This window comes from Geospiza fortis, unplaced genomic scaffold (assembly GCF_000277835.1).
Source record: "Geospiza fortis unplaced genomic scaffold, GeoFor_1.0 scaffold27, whole genome shotgun sequence".
Lineage (NCBI taxonomy): Eukaryota > Metazoa > Chordata > Aves > Passeriformes > Thraupidae > Geospiza > Geospiza fortis.
The window spans coordinates 1434626-1453161 of record NW_005054329.1 but is presented as its reverse complement, the minus strand read 5'-3'; the positions used below and the strand labels follow the sequence as shown (position 1 = coordinate 1453161).

Genomic DNA, 18536 nt, shown 5'->3' with positions numbered 1-18536 from the left:
CGCAGAGAGGTTCAAGGGCAGAGCAGTCACAGTTTTTCAGGGCAAGAGGGTTTTTTGCGCTTTTTTTTTTGTTTTTTAAACTGCAGGGAGGTAGGAAAAATAAAAGAATGAGGCAAAAGGTCTGGAAGTACACACATGCAGGGAGCTACTTTTCCTGAAGGAATAACACATGCCCTCAGATGCTTCTGGACTTTGAACTTGAAAGCACATAGGACAATGGGATTTTCAAAACTGCAATCAAAGGAAAGCAGAAAGTTGCCAGATGAAGATTCTAAAAAGGAAATTCTTGTTCAAAACAAAATGAGGCACAGAATGACAGATGGGCCTGTTCCTATCAGAAAAGCAGTTCCATTAACAGATGTTCTTTTGTAGACTCGTTTAGGCTGGGAAAGACCATTAAGATCATTGAGTCCAACCATCCATTACCCCAGCCCTGCCATGCCCACCACTGAGCCATCTCCCCAAGTACCACATCTGGTGGATGCTCACATTGGGCATTCCAGTCTGTCCTGCTGTCATGTAGAGCACCTGCAGGAAGCAACAGCAGCTTGACCAGTCTCTGAATGACACCAGTGTCCTACTGGAAATTTAACTGGATAAATCATGGTTTACCCAATACACAGAGGTACTCTTCAGGCACCGAGGACAGAACTCTATTTCCAGGAGCTCACAAGCCAGGAATAGACACAGAGAAGGAGGGGGAGAAAGAAGCAGCCACCAATATGCCACTTGGAAACCAACAGGAGGAAGGAGTAGAACAGAACAGAACTAAACCCCTCCCATCCAGAATTTCACCACCACATTCAGTCCACTGCAACATGAGCTGACCTGTACAGCCCCAGGAAATTCTTCCCCCCACCGCTAGCACAAAACCAGTGATGCTCTTTGAACCAGCTGTCTTTAGAGCACACAGTGAGCAGCTCAGCTTAATGTTTTGGGTTTTTTTAATTTTGAGCTTGCATATCACTAGTTTTAAGTACATTTCATACTCCATCCCAAGATGTGGGGTTAGCAGATTATTTCAGGCTGCCTTACCTTCACTGCCACATGGAGCTTGGCTGTTTTCTTAGAAGGTCCTGATGCTTCATAAGTCGTACCATCAACATCTACAGACATTGTGAAGACTGGGGCATGGACTGGACCAGACTGTGACAGCAGCTTATACTGAAGCCCTGGCCTGATTTGGTTCAGCCTCATCAGAGCATTCATGAGATCTATTGCTTTACTATCTAGTACTAGTACAAGATAGTAGAAGGGGTGGGGGAAGGAGGGGAAAGGAAAATGAACAAAACAAGATGAACAGAAAAATGAAACAGTTTGCATTTCAGTGCCTTCTGTCTGTATCAAGGAGCAAAACCATCCCTCAGCTTCTCAAGAGGGCGAGGAGAGCCATAACACTGTTAAGTCCTTAATAAGCCATTCTAATTCGGGGTAACAACTATTGTGACCTGGTTTTATATTAACAACATTAATATGTTGTGCAGCTAGCTGTATTCCTCCTGCCTGCTGTAAAAGGAGTAACAAGTTTTATAGCTAATGGGGAACAAGATCCAGAACTGGCATCCAAGTAGCACAATGAAAGTAGCCCCCAGAATGACTGGATCCCAGCAATGCCAAGAGACTTCTAGTCTGTGCATATGTGCAACATCAATGTTTTGCAGATTACACATTTATTTTCCTTGTGGGAGATCTTGAGAGACCAGCATCTAACTCAGGAAGGGGAAGAGTGAAGAGAGTGCAATCTTCACTCACAAAAGTCACTGCAGTACTTTAAAAAGACCCCACAATACAGGGATGTTACCAATAAAGTACCTCAGCTGCTTGGGCAACTTCAGTTCTGGTGTAACTTGAGGGTAATCCCATTTACAAATGCAAATCATTCAGTTAGTAAAGCATGTCAGGGGAAATTCAGATGCACAGAGATGTGTTGGACATTCCAAATGTAGGGTGATATAGACAACAATTTTGTTCCAAAGACTTTTTCACATGCTCTACCACGTCAACACAGAGAGGCTTTTAAAGCAGCTCCCCCTGTACAATAGATCTTTGAAAACAGAGTGGAGAAGTGCTGCACTTACTTTTCCTCAGATTACGCTTCATCTTTTTATTTGGATCTTTATCATCCCCAACACTGTCTTCAAACGGTCTCTTCAGAGCAGATGAGCCTGTACCTAGGGTATAAAGTTCCTTGTAATATGGATATGCCATTAGGAAAACACGATCCCACAGCAGGAGTCTGATTAGTCCCACACTGTTTCTTGCTTGTTTATAGAGAAGAGAACTCATCCATCAGTCACAGCTTTCTTATTGCTACATGAAAGCCAATACTGGTTTATTGCTCACTCTGCCAGGCCAGGCAGGATCTCTGTGTCCAGTACCAGGTGTGGGATAAGGACTGCAAACCTGCAGTGCTGTTTTCCACATTTAGTCTAAGCAAGACTTCCAACAGTATTGTTTTTACAAAAAAATACAAATGGAAATTTTTTAAATTAGATATATATTGTTTTCTAGGAATAATTTTTGAGTAATTCTTATTATGGACACTCATTATATGCTTTTTAACACGTCTGCAGTCTCTCCTTGCCAGCATAAGAATCTAACACTACTTCTGCTCATTGCATGCCAAGGGACTTTGTGCTTAAAGATAATCATCAGCTATATTATGGCTGTTGTGCCTCTTGTCTCTTGGTATTTCTAGAGACCAGAACTTCCAGATTTTATTCTCACAATGAAATATTGAAAAAACAAAAATCACCCCACATATAACAAAGAATAGCTTCTACTTGACATTCACAGCACATAATTCAGAACTTCACCCATTCTAAATTAACTCCTAGTTTACTGCTCAAGTAGTGACTTTTGGAACAAATAATACCTACCTTCTTTGTCAGTTACTGACCAGGAGTATTTCTGAAACGACTTATTTGATGGGAGGGGATCCATTTCCAAAACTTTATAGATCTGCCCAAAGGCTGATAATCTGAGCGCGTGCTGAAAGGGACAGTAGACACACATTAATCACAGCAGGATTTCACCTCAGTTGCTCAAGTTTTTTAGTAAGTCTTTAGACACAAAACTACTTCTGTGGTTTTGACAGACAAGAAGACAGCTTTTACAGCTGGCCTCTGCAATAGCTGTGGGAAATACTAATGTCTGAAAACATAAAACTCCTGAACTTCTGAATCACAGAATGCAGGGCACACTGACAGGGAGCCCACCCAGGGGCTCTGTGCTGGGAGCCAAGGTGGGTGCACAGGCACCTCGCTGCCTCTGCCAGGATAAGATTTCACACACATTTAACTCCTGCACTCCTGATCTATGGTTTAACCTTTCCAGGATAGTGCAGCCCAAGAACTGGTCACGACTGCCATGAAAACAAGCCATCCTGGCAGAGAATAAATGGTGCTAATGAGCTGAATTCCTCACTGTTGCACACACACAGAGTTCCCTACCTGAGCACTGTGTGTAATGGCTTCTTTTTGCTGAACTGTCATGTAAGACAAAGCGTCCGTGGGCTCGCGCTCACAGGGGTCGTGCAGCCCCGGGCCCCCTGGCAGGGAGAGGAACGGGGATTACTGAGGGAACGAGCAGCAGGGTGCAAACAGGGACTGACAGAGCAGCTGAGCCCAGCTGCTGCACACAGGGCAGCAGCCCTTCTCCAGCAGGGACTCAGGCCTCACGCAATGCAAACTGACCCAGGGTTTTACCCTTGCAGTGGCCACAGACCTTATCAAAGTAAACACTGCACGTGGGTGATAACATTAACTGAAATCAGTAGGTCTGGAAGAAAACACATAATTTGGACAGATATGTAGATTTCAAGGAATCTGTAGAAACCAGATAATCATTAAGTCTATTTACCTGCAACCCCTTAATGAGGTAGGGGTTAATTTATAACAAATCTAACATTCCCCGGTAACTTCTCCTGCAGTGGCAATATCATTCACACAGTTACCACTATGCAAAATCCTTTCTTTTAATTTTATATTTTAAAGAAAAAAACATTAATTTCACTCCATAGCAGGTTCAGAGTTCACATCAGGCATTTTTCATGTAATCCTACAGCAACAGCTAAATATTTAGGTGGGCTGAGCATCCCTTTGTGTTCCTGGAGTTAATTTAGCCCCTTACCAGGAAGCAGAATTCCAGATGCCAAACACTCCATCACTCGTCGCAACGCTTCCCCAGCACCCAAAGGTCTATTACAAGTACCTATAGATTTTTCACATATAAGCTCGAGTGGCTAGAAGACATTAAATTACAATTAGTATGGACACAAGGGTAACTGTGACTGAAAGTTAAAAATGGGGGGGGCGGGGGACAGAGGGGATGAACATCCACATCAGGACACTCTGTAATCCACTACAGGTCTAAGGGACAGAGACCTGCCCCAGATGAGGCCATGTCCTTGTGCAGGGCACATCTTTGTCCCCCTGGTCTGAGTCACCTTTTGGAGAGCAGCTGGTGTCCTCACTGTCTGCGCAAAAAGTCAAAAAGGAGAGGTCTCTAAAGTCAAGCCAGGTGAATGTTCTCCTTTCAGAGGGCTTTCAGTTCCACACAAGAGAAACACCACCTCTGTGCCCTACAGAGTGTTCCTCTCCAGACACGCAGAGCAAACCTGCCCACGAAAGGGTGACAGCCACTGGCAGGAGTGGCATTGTCAAGGGAGCAGGATAGTTTTACAATACTAAACAAGAGGGATGGAAGGCAACAAGTGGGAGTCTGTTGCCAATCCCCTGGGATGTGCGAGGCCCACAAAAGCGTGTCCCTTTCCATGGGATCAGTGTGTCCCTTTCCATGGGATCAGTGCATCACAGACTCGAGGACTACTTGCCTTCCCTCCTCTGCACAGGGAGCAGTTAATGGGGAGCAAAGGAACAGGGGTAGAAGGAGGAATCTCATACAAGACTCTGCTTTCTCCAGTCCAGACACTGCTGCAACTCTCAGGAGATCTGAGACATGACCCTGTGGCCTTCAGCTCGTTCTGTACTTACCCAGCCTTTCAACGGTGCCCATGTGGGGACTCTGTTGCACAAATCCCGCAGAATACGAAGGACAATTACACATGATTTTAGTCCATTTGCCCTGGCCTAAAACAAACAAAATGATTCCAATACACCTGCAAAAGCCTGGTCTTCAATTCTGCTTTTCTTTTTAAATGCACAGAGTCCTGGGATAGATTTTAAATTATTATTACTTAATACTTAATCAGCTTCATGCAAAATAAAAACACTTATATAAAAGTACACTTGAATTTAGAGAGATGTATAAAAAAGGCAGCAAAATGTCAAGATTGCTTTTGTAGCCTCATGACAACTCTGGACCAGCTGACTGTCTCCCTGTCAAATTGCCCTCGCACGGTACAGCACTGGGTTGGAATTCTAGACCTTTGCTCTAGGAGGGACTAGTCAGAAATTAAAGAGGCATTAAAATTAAAACTGTCTCAAATAAAACCTCGCAAGGCTACAATAACAACAAGGTAAGAACAAAGAGCCAACCTGAAACCATTTGGCGTGCCGCAGAGACGCCAAGGCCTCCAGGCATTTCTGCCTGTCCAATAAGTCCGGAGGATCTTTCATCGCAACATTATCTACTGGTAAAAATGGGATAAAAAGAGACAGATACAATTTGACCAAGGGGTTTCTGTCACAATACAAAAAGAGCGGCAGCATCTCAATGAGATAATAAGACTCCCAGAATTTAAGTGCACGGTGTTATTTAATTTAAAGAAGCCATTAAAGGTAGTAAATGTGCACGTGTGCAACAGAAGCAAAGGCATTCACTCCTTGTAAAATAATAGTAATAATAAAGATGGCCACTGCTACAGACAATCTGGGATCTTATTAAAAATGTAGAACACATTTCAGGGCAGAAAATAGCTCTATAGCACTTTTCCTTTTTTTTTCTGTTGGGATGTACTGGGCTTTTTTTCCCTCTTATTCTTTGTGACTTTTATTCCACAAAGGTGGCACAGAATTTCAAAGCTTCTTTGGACAAGAGGAAGATATTCTCAGAGGGTAATAAGAAAAATGTAATAGGTAGAAAGTGAAATTACATCCATGCAATTGTTGAGAATTCCAAAGAAAAACATTGAATATATTTGAAATATTACTGCATTAACAGTACTAGCCAGTATAACTCAATGGAAGAAATATACAGAAATGCTAGTACAATACTTTAGTTTGATTAGTCTTTCATATAACCAGAGCATATGAAAGAATGGGTTTGGTAACTTCCAGGTCATTAATGTATTTGAGAGGAAGTGCCCTCATGTAAAAGCTTCCCAACAGCAACTGAAACCAACAGAGGAAATTCGAAGATGGATTTGAGAGACAAGACACTGATATTTTCTGTCCAGGTTTACACTTTTTTGCCTTCCCCCCCTTTATCAACCAACTTGTAACAAACTGCTTTTAGCAGCCACATCCAATTCTACATTAAGGGGAAATCTCTATCAGTCCTTCTGTATTTATTTTATTTTAATCCAAAGGAGTTTGTGACATCCAGATTCTCTGGAAACTCTTTATAAATGACAGATTCTACATTTCTGTGAAATCACATTACAAAGATACTAGTTTTAGCTGATGTTGAGAACAACTGGAATGACAAAATTAATCCATGGCTTAACTAAAACCTTGAATATGACATTTTTCTATGAATACATAGTTACTCTTGACTTAAAAATAAATAATTTGGAAACACACTCTTTTCATTATTCATAGTGATTAATTCTCCAGGTCTTTAGAGACCTTTGCAGAGGTGAATGAAATACTAAATCCACTCCAAACGGAAAACTCTGCTAGATGAGCAAAATCCAGTAAGACATCTAAAATACCAGGACAGGTTATGAGGAAAAAGTACCATCAGTGTGTTAGTGCCATCTCCAAGGACATTTCCATGGGTTCCTTTGAATGGGACTGGCTGCACAAGCAATTGCATCTTTAATGTTAAGGCTGCCTCTCCTAAACCATTTCCTGGGAAAGTTGCTCTGGTCAAAGCACTTGATGTTATGATGAATAAAAGAGCCCAAAGCAAAAAAACCCCACCAGTGTAAAACTGAACAGAACCAGTATCTTGTCTGACAGGTGATGGTTGCAGTTCACAGCTGCTGACTCAAGTGCTATAAGCTTATTTTCTAACCCCTGTGAACTTCACAGCAGATATTTGCATTGGTTTTTTGCCCTCATCAACAGTATTCCAGGATTGGGATTAAATCACTCCTCTTGTGTGCTTTGCAAATCAGTGTCCAAATGAAAGCTGCAAAGTCTCAAAGCTCTGGCTTTCTTTGAGCACAAAAGGTCACTTTGGAACACAAGATTTGCTTCTAAATTTCCTTCACAGTTTCGTTGTTTTCTGGAGTGACATTTGTGGCACAGGATTACTCAACATCCATCTGGGTAGTTCTCTGAGAAAACTTCACTGCAGACAATATAAACATCTGCTTAAAGCTCAAGTATTATATCAAACAAGTACTGTCAATGAATGATCAGAATCTTCTTTTAAAACGTTAGAAATGGCAAAGGTGACTGACTGCAAAATCATTATTTTTTTGCAATGAACTGGGGCTCAGTGTTATATGAGGCTTTGCTAAAGAGTGCTGCAGCCATTGATAAAGTAAATTAATTTTTCATTTAAACTACAAACCAAACAGAATACATGTCACCTGTCATTCAGGTGAACCAAAACCCTCCTAAGATGTGTTTCAACAATTTAGAACTATACATTTTCTTACAGGATTAAGACCATTTCCCAAGGCCTAATTTACAAATATCTTGGAGAATTTTGCCAATTGCTTGTTCAGCCCCAGTGTCCTGATGTTGCAGTCTGCCATCTTTGGGGTGCAAGATTCTATTAAACAGAAAGATGAGGAGAACAGGCAGTGAAGAGGGCGAGTGGCTTGCAGCGGGCTCCCTTCAGACCCCTCGGGAGAATGGCATGTTTCTTCATGCTCTGCCAGTCAGGAAAGTGAGACCAAATCAAAATTTTCAAATGGGATTGCAAAGCTTTCCTTTTTTCCTTGTAGTTTTAACAAGGGCAGCGATCCAAGGAGTTTAGTAAAGAGTAAATTCTAAAGCCCTGACGTTAGCTCACACTATGCAACGCAGAACCAATCCCTCAGGAATTCTCTCCCCACTGCTGTAGCATTCTCTTCACACAGGAGCTGCCAACTCCATTCATCTGAGCCCTACGAGGAGCCTTGTGTTCTCCAGAGAGGGGAGGGCAGGCTGGGGCTTGCTGCCCCTGCAGAGGCACTTGGCCCCTTGGGAGCATCACTGGCCATGTCCTGCTCCAGGAGTAACGGGACTTCAGCCCCACTTTGGTGAGCCAGCTTGTTTGTAATTACATTATTTGTTTTTACTGTATGCTCAGTAACAACAACTGGTTTCAGGATACAAGGTTCTGGTCTGCAAAGCCCAATTTGATGCTGTGACTAAAAATTCAGTTTCTTAGGAAGTTTAAAATTTAAACGGCTGCAAAATGCAGGCAAATTTAGGTGCTTGACTTCTCAACATGAGAAAGCAGAGCTTTATGGGTAGCTGTTTGTGAGAAACACCAAAATGCACACACACACTGAGCCACTATTTATTTTTGCTAAGGAGCAGCAAAAACAAATAGGACATACACCACATCTTAAACATGAACACTTTTCCAAAGAGGTGGGGACTGAAGAGAAATCCAGGAATGTTTTTCGATACATTCTGACATCAGGGCATGAAGGCACACACAGCATTCCTACAGAACAATGGGAGCACTGGGAACAAGGGCTGTTGGCCTGACCTGGGTTGTTAGAGGACAGATTAGTGCTAATCCCACCACAGAAACCTTGGTCAGTTTTCCACAGGCTCCAGGCAGTCTGGGCCTATCTTACATGGAAGATGAAAGGCAAGTTCAGCAGCACTTTGAGCTCCTTCAGTCAAAAGAATGCATGGAGCCAGGTGACAGGTTTTTAAAACTGCATAGGAAGTCTACTTACTTTTGGTTGACACTGTTCAGTGGTAGTGAAAAAATATGGCAGTGCTTTGGAGATCAAGGTGTTTTCACCAGCTTTCTCCAATTATTCTCCCTATTCAGATGAAATTTTTTTGGTCTGATTCTAAGTGATTCCAATCTAAATGGTTGGAAAGATTACCAAAAACAATGTATCCCTCCCAACTTACTTAGTGAGATCTGCATAATTAATGCTCCATATACCTTGGAAAGGAATATGATAAATGTCTCTGTTCTTAGTGATGAATCAATGCCAAGGAACCTGGGCTTTAAAATGAGATCCATGACCCTATTCCCTGTTCTCAGCAGCTGCACAGAATGACAGTGTATAACCACTTCAGGAGAGGTGGTAAAACCATTTTAAATTTCAAAAATATAGTAGAGACCTTTGAAAATATTTTAAGATACTGAAAAAAAACCAGACCACCTACGTTTTAAGCATGAGAAAGCATAAAATTCCAACTCTCCTTTAGTCTGAGATTAATTCAGAAATTCCTGGACTTCGCTGGCATTACAGCATCAATTTTTACAAGAAAATACTTGGGCAGAAGCCTTTGTGTAAAACCGTATCCCCCGGTGGGAATCTCACAAATCCTTCACCATCGGAATTCGTCCTACACTTCGGGCTCTCTCATGAACATGGATGAGCTGCAGCAGCTCCAGGGCTGGTCTCAGCATCTTGTGGGAAGCTGAACAACTAAAGCAATATGCAGTTTATTTTTAATGGTCTTGGAAACAGCATTGTTGCTAATTTCAGAATAAACAGCCAGTGTAATTAAGGGATCTTTGCCATTCATCTGTTCTGTAAGATTTTTCTACATTCAACTGCTGCCAAAGTGTTACATGTCACTTGGAAAGGGATCCTTCCTGCCATCGCCTCCAACAAAATGAGGAGAAACTGACCAACATTTCTCACCCCGTCGGTTTTCCATGTGGGAGAGGGAGGAAGCAAAGGACTTGTGGCAAGTCTAGAAATGGGAAGAGAGCAACAGGGAGTTCCCTAGCCCACATGGGCCCAGCTGCCTCAGTTGTCATGACAGAGAGTGGCCAGTTGGTCAAAGGTCTGACATCATCCAGTGGCAAAGTTTCTAGGGATAGCTTTGGGAAGCGGAAGCAGAAATTACTGAAAAGATTTGAAAAATACAACAAAGTATGGCTACATTTGCTCTTCTCTATTGCTCACAGTCTGTTTCCAGCCTCACTGGTACTACAGGCCCCACTCCTGCAGCACAGAACTGTGTGACACCGCGGCGAGGGAGAAGGAACGGAAAGGACTAAGTGACAGTTTTCTAGAACTATTTTACTCTAAGGACATGAGGTACAACGTTCAATTCAGAAGCAAAAGTGCTGTGTCACAGCACCGTAACTTCAATTGTATCCCAATTAGGAAATTCTTAAAGCCAGAAACATACACATCATCAATCAATAAAAACTGAGGGCCAGGACAACACACTGGCGAGCTTTGCAGGAGAGGGCTTTTACATAAAGAGAAACATTTTTATGAGTTTTTCAAGAAACTGTGAACCAATCCCACTTGACTGACTTAATTTGCAAACAAGACTGTGCAGCGCCAGGTGCTCAAGAATTAAATAGCAAGTCTGAAAGAAAGGAGAACTAAGATGTCAGAGTTAACACTGTAGGAATATTGCTTGAAAGGAAAACTACACATATTTACATGAAATTTAAGTGACTGCTGTCTTTTCAAGGCACAAATAATGTAAGTCATGGTGGTGATAACCAGTCTGGTCAATACATGATGCACAATTAAAAACCTACTTGCCAATTAACCCTGTGCTGCACAGTCAGGACATTTAGCTAGAACAGTCTTAAAACCAAGTTAAAACGCTCTGTGTACCTCCTTCCTTCTTCTCTGCTTCATCTCGGATGAGAGGGGATGTGAGTATCACCTTCAAAGTGAGCTTGGGCTCCTTTGTGTTATGGATAACAATAGCTGCCTCATTTACATGCTCCTCCACCAGATACTTCTCTTCTGTAAGTTTCTGAAAGTCACCAAGAAAGATTTCAAGACTCTCCCAAATCGACTGAAAAAGTGAAGAATCTGTGTATGTGTCTCAGCTAATGAGAAAGCTACAGGGCATTGCAGTAACAAAGGCAGCCTTGCCTCCCTCATTAAAAACAATTTAAAACATTTCTTTTGTAGCCAGTGCTACAACTGCCTTACAGTTCGCTCCATTAACATGCACTGTATCAGAGTTGTCTGCAGTGGTCTCTCTGCAGGTCTTTCAGCAACCCTTTGGGACCTCTCTCACCCTCCAGACGGACAAGGGCAGCCACAGATGGCTCAGAGGCCTCCAGCCACCCCTTCTGTGCAGAGCCTGGTTCAGCACACCAGTAGGTAGGTGCTCTGATCCCTTCGCTGCTGCAATCTGCTCTGCAGCTCCCTTATTGTTGGGATGAAAATGGCTGAGCATCTGCTCACCATGAGCCTTCAAAACAGCAAAGCAGCAGCTCCTGAGTCTCTGAGCCTCACTTGTTCCTTTTGTCCACTAATGGGCCTAAACCCTCCTTCACCTACAGCATCTGATCCCCCTGCAGAACCTCTCCTTGTCTGCCATGCCCACAACAGTTGGAGCATTTAATGAGTCAGAGTCCTCTTCTCTCATCTTTTCTGTAATCACTCACAGTCCTTCCCCACAGGATCTTACCTGCCTGTCTCTTGAATTTATTCAGTCTTCACAGATTTTAATTATGTCTATTTTTTCATTTTATCTCACTTTTTTTGAAGCACATACTAACTTCTCACTTTCAGCCCTCCTCATTTCATGCTTCACTACAAGGTTTATTCTTTAATACTCAATACGTGCCTATCATTTTCAAACAAGTAAAATTTACTCTTTACTACTCAAAAGATCCTTTGTATTTTTAGCTATGGATAAGGCCACATCTCTAGGAACAACATTAGCCCATTAAAACAAGCCCTTTGTGTGACAAAATTAATGGTGAGAACTTACAGCTGTCAAAAATGGTAAAATGGGGAGAAAAGCAGATCAGAAGAAAAGCAGATTGAGTTTGGTTGTGGTTTGCAGAGGGGCACTTGCAGTGGAACATTTGAAGGCAGATCCTTGGCACCAGTGTTGGTGAGCCTGGAAGCTGAACTGATTCCTCAGCCTCAGAAGTATCCCTAAACAAGCTGCAACTGCTGCCCACTGGATGCCAGCATCAGAATTAAGTAGCCATAAATAAAAAAATGTGAGGTCATGATTAACATGAGCCCAAATGAGTGACCACCTAAAGTGACATGTTCTCACCTTGGCAGCACAGAGGGGTTTATGTGGGAACAGCCCAAGCAAAGCAGCTGCAATGGGGAACTGCAGGTTCAGGCAGGGGACAACAACAGGGACTGAGTGACACACTTGAGCAGGAAAGATTTCTGCAGGTCAGCTGATGTTGGGTGGACCAGAGACCCAAACCCACCCTGGGTTAGTTGCACACAGAGGTCAGCTGCCCTCGGGGAACTGACAGCACAAACAGGGGCAGGGCAACAACAGCAAGAAGAGGTTACATTTTGTGAGTAAGGACTTCATGTCACCACATTAAGCATGTCACACGCTCCAGATGCCATCTTAGATTCAGAGCATATTCCTTTATATCACTTGTCTTTCTTGGTGGAACAAATTCCAGCCTTTCCCCAAATAGTCCTTGCAGTGCTAACAGCTATTGTGGGAAGACTGCTGCAAACGAACTCACCTGAATTTGAGCTGGGAGATTGTCTTTAACAATACATAACAAGGTCTTTGTGGGTTTTTCTTTGCACATGAGAACCAGCTCCAGGTCCATGTCATCTTTGATCAGCAAGCCCTTTGCAACCAAGCCAATTCTCATAACGCCACATAACGTCCGACCACCTTGATCCCTGGAAATGAAACAGTTTAGGGTAATTAAAGGGGATTTTACTCTCCAGCTACAGTTTAGGGGAACCTTTAAGAGTCACAGTAAAGATTTTTCAAAGCAACATAGGGACACTTAATTTTTGAGTGCCGAGAAAAAAGACTGTGACAAAAGCCAGTTTTGTAGACTCGGATTGGTTAAAAGCGTGGAGTAAAATGCAAGAAATGCTTCTTTGACAGGCCAGCACCAGCTCTTGTCTCTTCCAGTTGTCTCCAAAGCATTTACTGCCCACTTGGACTATTTTTTTATAAAAAATCAGCACCTATGCTGATTGGGGCTGATATGCTCAGTGGGGCTGAGTTACCAGCAGGGGTTAAACTATGGCAATAATGGAAAGTAACGGAGGCTTAGGAAACTTTGCTGGATTATAAAAACTTCTTTTTTGTATCAGACTGCAGGAGCCCCCAAGCACATGGCTGTCGATTAGCACTGGTGTGTTCCAGGGAATTGTATTTGCTTAAAAGTGCTGAAAGGTTTGTCTGCTAAATGCAACTTCACAACATCACAGTAAAATAAGCAAAGAAATAGAGAGCAACTGCTGCCCACACTGGGCTTATTGCCATTCCCTGCGCTCCCCCCACGTGCTCTCGCATCAAAAAGTCCAAATATATCCCCCTCCTATGAACATCCATCTGCAGCAGAGCCAGGTAACACTACGACTCTTATTTGGAGGAAAGGAGCCATTGAGAGCAGCACAGGGACACGTTGTGAGCCGAGGCTTCACTCACTTGGCAGTGCCTTCTGCAGCTTCCTCCTTGGCTTCCACATCACCCTCGCTCTTTGCAGACTTGTTCTTTTCATCCATCCAGTCAGAGACATGCTTAAGGGCACATTCTACTGTTGAGACCATGTTCTGGACAGCTTCAAGCTCCTCTGGAGATGGATAAATGGTTGAATGTTTCACCATTACGTGGCGGTCATCGTTAGCAAAAGATCGGATCGATCTCTGTTGTGGAGTGGGAAACAGGAAGAAAAGAGGACAAACTTATTGGAGCATTGAATGGGAATCCTGCCTGGCAGGGAGCGTGCAGACTGGGCATAGCATGTGGAAACAAGAGCAGGCAACGAGAGATGACTCCTGCTTTGTAGAAGTTATTGATACTGTGCAAATACAATTTTGCATATTCTGGAAGTGCTGAGTGCAGCCACCTCTCCTGTGTTTATGCCAGGGACCAGAGCAGCACAGCTTGGAGCAGGCAGCCAAAGAGCCAGTCCCTCACAGGCAGCACAGAACTGTGAGAGGCTCAGCCACTGCGCAGGGATTTGCAAAGGCATGAATGAAGATGAGAATAAAGATAAATGGTAAGAGACCGAAATTTCTTTTTAAAAAACATTCAAATGAATAGGAAGACATTAGAGTGCTAATTTAAAAAGCCTGCAGTGAAACTCAGAGTCCTGAGTGATACTGCTGAGGGAGGTAAACTTCACTTGTGCTAGGAAGTTTTGGGTTTGCTGCAGACTATTCAGGTGACACTTTTTGGATCTAAACAGTGCCCCAGACCAGCTGTGATCACAGCACAGACCTGTGGCAAGGGTAGCAGTAAGTCTTGGTCTCTACAGACACATCAGTCACTGCTGAAAGCCTCCCAGAACAGAATCACCAGCCAAACCCCTCTGTTCCTCCTACACATTAAGCACCTTAATTAGGTGTCATTTTCACCCCTTTTTCATGGGTTTGTAGCTGTACCCACTCCTAAGGACACAAAGGGCCTTTCAACAACCTCACAGGCCTCTAGGCTGAATCCTTATTAAGGAACTGTCCATGATTTCCTGGTTTATTGCACTCCCTGTGTCTCTTCCATTGAAGGTCATGACATCATTCCCTTCCTAATTTTTGTGTTCCTACCCAGATGGATAATTTGGGCAGTAACAATTCATCTGTCAGGGGCTGGTTTTATCCCCTGCAGTTTGATAGGCTGCAGAATGCTTCCAGGAGGTCCCTCTTGTGGTTATCCACGACATGGATACAGCCGGGCTGCAGGGAAACGGCCGAGCTGCATTTACCCACTCACCCACCATCTTCTACCTTACAAAATGTCAGTTACAGCAGTGGATCAGAAACAAACTGCTAATTCCTAATTGGGAGACACATTTTCTTTTCTAATGAAGAGGGGCTAACAAGATCAACTTGTCATTACAATTCAGGCAAAAAAGAATGACACAATGGGACACTATTTAAAATATATTAACAACTCTGCTTTGCAAAGTGTTCTTTCTCCCTTTCCCTCTGTAACTGCTAAAAGTCTTGGTTTAGGTCTTTTTTTTTTTTTTAATACAAATATAAACACACAGCCTATCTGCAGCAACCAGGCACACAAATGTTAGCAACTGTATTTAAAATTTATTGCATTTATTCTCATTTCCACTCTCTCAATAAAAACCCTAGAGGGCTTAAAAATATATATGTTTAAACTGCTCTCCACTCATTGTTCAGCAACTAAATAGGTCTATTGCATTTTTGTGAACACGTTTCAAAATCTCACCATGACAATACTTCATACTTGCACATCTTTACAAATCCCACATCTCAGGGATTTCTATTTGCAGCCAAACCCAGGCAGATGAGGAGTGACTCCTCACTTAAACCATGCACACCAGCTATATTTGGTACACACATTTCATCTACACTGCCACGAAGTGTGCACAGAGGCACCTTCAGTCACACACACATGGATGTGAATAATCAAAACTTGCTTTTGTCAGGTAGAGGTGGAAGGGGAATGTGAGCATTTGGTAATGAAATCTGTGAGTTCAAGGTCACTGATGCTGTTTGCTACAGCCTGCTAATGCTGGTTTTATTAGAAAACCTTATGAGCATCCCCTTCGTTGGTATTTAATAATTCATGTACTGCAGGCTCACAAGAACACTCTTTGGCTTTAAGAGGCTGACAGTACATCAAACCTCACTTGCTCTGCTCAAAGCATACAGTACCATCCCTCAGTTAGTGCAAGGTCAGAAAAGCCCCTCTCTCGGGTTTGATCAGGCCCCATGCAGGCCTGGCAGCAGAAAACACTTCTAATGCACGCCTGTGAAAGACAACAAATACCTACCATGGTTTGTTAGTGTTTCAGCTCTCTCTCCCTCCCTTTCTCCTTTTCCCTCCTCCTTGGTGTCTTTGCTAAGCACTGTTTTGCCTGACAGAACCTCTTCATAAGCCTCTCAGTCCCTTGACAGCTCAAGAGTTCATACAGCCAAGGTGCTCTGGGAGTCACTTTCTCTAATTCACCTGCAAAAAGAGAGAAACAACTTGAAATCAGCAGTGATGGCGTGTTGATTCCAGAAGTGGTGGATGCAGCACATGAGGCAAACCACTGATCAAAGCACCCCAGCTTCCAGATGGGCCAGTCACTGATCCCTTTATATCTGAGCAAACAGATGTCACTGTGGAAAACAACTTTTTTGTGATGTGCCCACACACATGTAACGACTTTCCCATGCCAGTTAGAGCTGATCCCAGGGAGGTTTGTCAGCCACCTGGCAATCCCAGCTTCTGGGATGAGGAAGACAGGAAATCCAACATGGCAAACATGCTCCGTGTGAAACCAGCTCACAAAGTCTCTATTTTTATGTTGCATGCACGCTAGCAATCAAACAACTGCATTTAATTATCAGAAGGTAATTCTCTCTGGAAATCCTCAGTGCAGCCCTCAGTCGTGTGTCAGATACTGCACAAGAACCAAGGCTTCAGGTTGCAATAACTGCAAGTTGTTATTTAAAGGCAGACAAGCACATTCTAACAAACTGCAGACGTCAGACTTGCGAGGAGCTGAAATCACCCACACCGCCTGTGCTGCCCATGCACTGCCTTTCCCAGCACAGCATGGAAAGGATCCTGCAGGAGCAGCCTTCTTGTACTAAACTGGGAAACAACACCAGCACTGGCACCATAAAACTGCAAAGAAATGCTCTGTGAGAGAGAAGAGCAGAAGAACAGAGCAGGTAATGGGAGAGAGTGAAGCATAAACTCACTGCACAGCAAGACGCTCCAGTCCTTGCAGAAAATTCCTGTTTTCCTTTCTCTACACATATTGTTGCATCAGCTCTTCAGCAACATTTTGAAGCTACTGGAAACCCAGTCAGTAAATTTCTGCAGATTGACACACACACAATGTTTCCTTTTCTCCTGTATGCTGAACCCCTTCTCCAGCAACACTTTGCATATTGTGTGTCAGAGAAGCCTGACATTGTTAGAAATTAAAAGCATGTTTGGCAACAGCAGAGGGATAGGTGAGATGACTTGAAAGCTGAGGAGATACTTAAACCTGTGATGTGACAGGGAATAATTAAAATGTTGCATCCCACAGAGATTTGAATGTGACAGGGGAAAAAGTAACAGCAGATCCTGCTTCCCTATTTCCCTGGTAAGGAACAAATTAAGCAGGTTTACAGCACCAGTAGCCTTAGCAGCAAGGGCCTGATAGTTGTTCGTAAGTCTCACCACTAAACTGAGGATGTAGAATTGGGTAAAACAAAAAGCCAGACAAGAACACTGTGCAGGGACCTGTCTGCTCCAGCAGCTGAAAATTGCCAAGGAAGAAACCCCAAGAGAGTTAAGTGCAGTGATACTAAAAATACTTGGGAAAAGCAAGCTAATGAAAATGCTGACTGACCCCACTTCTCATCACAGAGGCTCTGTGCCCACCAAGGTGTATTAACACTCCACCACACTGCTTCCCAGAAGCAATGAACAAAGGGGATGTTCTTTCTCTTCAGAGATCCTGGAAGTCAGACAGGGGCAGCTGGGAGGAAAACTAAGCAAAGATCACTGCTTTGGCAGTATTTATTTTGTGAACTGGTCATAAGCTCCTCCACACTCAACAGCCTTTCACCATCTCCAGAACCAGCCAGACTCTTTACAAGGTCGTTTTGCTTTTTAGTAATATTAACTTGAGTCAGCAAATAGCAAACTAGAGAGACTTTTATGAGACACATTTCTAGATAATCTAGTTCAAATTATTTCTCTCTGCAAACTGAATTCCAGCTATCTTCACCTACTCTTCTTCCCTGTCACTCCCACATTTCACATTTTTGGTTTGTTATCTTCTGTGGTAGCTGTAACTTGGCAATTCCAGGCAGAGAGAAGGGCACTGGAATGTGTTGCTGACTTCAGCATATGCCCAGTACAATGTCTCCAGACTCCAGCAACATTCCAGGCCAGCCTCCCTCCCAAGACTACTGCAAGCTGTTGCTTATCAGCTCACCCAGGCTGTGGCAAGCAGATGGCCAGAGATAGGTGGCTGAGCAAGTTCTGGTGCTCCCTGAGTGCTGAGCAGGCTGCTGGCCAGAGGAGTCTGCAGACACTCACTGCTTGGGGGCAGCCCTGTCTGGGCCAGGTGCTTCTCAGCTTCTTGAAAAATCCAAAACAGGCTGGAAATGAATGTGTCACAGCCACAACAGGGGTTAATCTCTGCTGGGCTGATGAAGTGAAAACACCAGCACCTCTCCATACTCTGCCCTAGCAGTGTATGGAGCAGTGACCTGCTTTCTTGTTTTCAAGACAAGTAAAGGTTGTTGGATGAAGGTATTTATGCGCTCTTTACCTGCCCTTTTTTTCAGCAGTGCGTGGCTGCAGGCAGGGCACAGACAGATTAATTACAAAGGGATCTTTATTATAAAATTCAGAAAGCTGGAAGAAAAT

The 18536-nt window shown here is 43.3% G+C and overlaps 1 protein-coding gene across 3 annotated transcripts in view; it reads right to left on the bottom strand.

Annotated features, from left to right (window-relative positions):
• The window catches only part of STRBP (spermatid perinuclear RNA binding protein), a 36883-nt gene extending 20758 nt beyond the window's left edge, over positions 1 to 16125 (bottom strand). Inside the window, exons 1-11 of one of the 3 annotated variants that reach the window (XM_014307140.2) lie at positions 15949 to 16125; positions 13626 to 13843; positions 12697 to 12862; positions 10844 to 10988; positions 5499 to 5593; positions 4995 to 5090; positions 4132 to 4243; positions 3453 to 3550; positions 2880 to 2991; positions 2079 to 2171; positions 1036 to 1235 (exon numbers count right to left, since the gene is read on the bottom strand). In XM_014307140.2, coding sequence (XP_014162615.1) covers positions 1036 to 1235; positions 2079 to 2171; positions 2880 to 2991; positions 3453 to 3550; positions 4132 to 4243; positions 4995 to 5090; positions 5499 to 5593; positions 10844 to 10988; positions 12697 to 12862; positions 13626 to 13843; positions 15949 to 15951 — 1338 coding nt within the window. In that variant the 5' untranslated portion in view covers positions 15952 to 16125. The remainder of the gene's footprint in view (positions 1 to 1035; positions 1236 to 2078; positions 2172 to 2879; positions 2992 to 3452; positions 3551 to 4131; positions 4244 to 4994; positions 5091 to 5498; positions 5594 to 10843; positions 10989 to 12696; positions 12863 to 13625; positions 13844 to 15948) is intronic. The other 2 variants (XM_005421237.2, XM_031057198.1) reach the window with 2 other exon arrangements.
• Positions 16126 to 18536: the final 2411 nt, after the last annotated feature.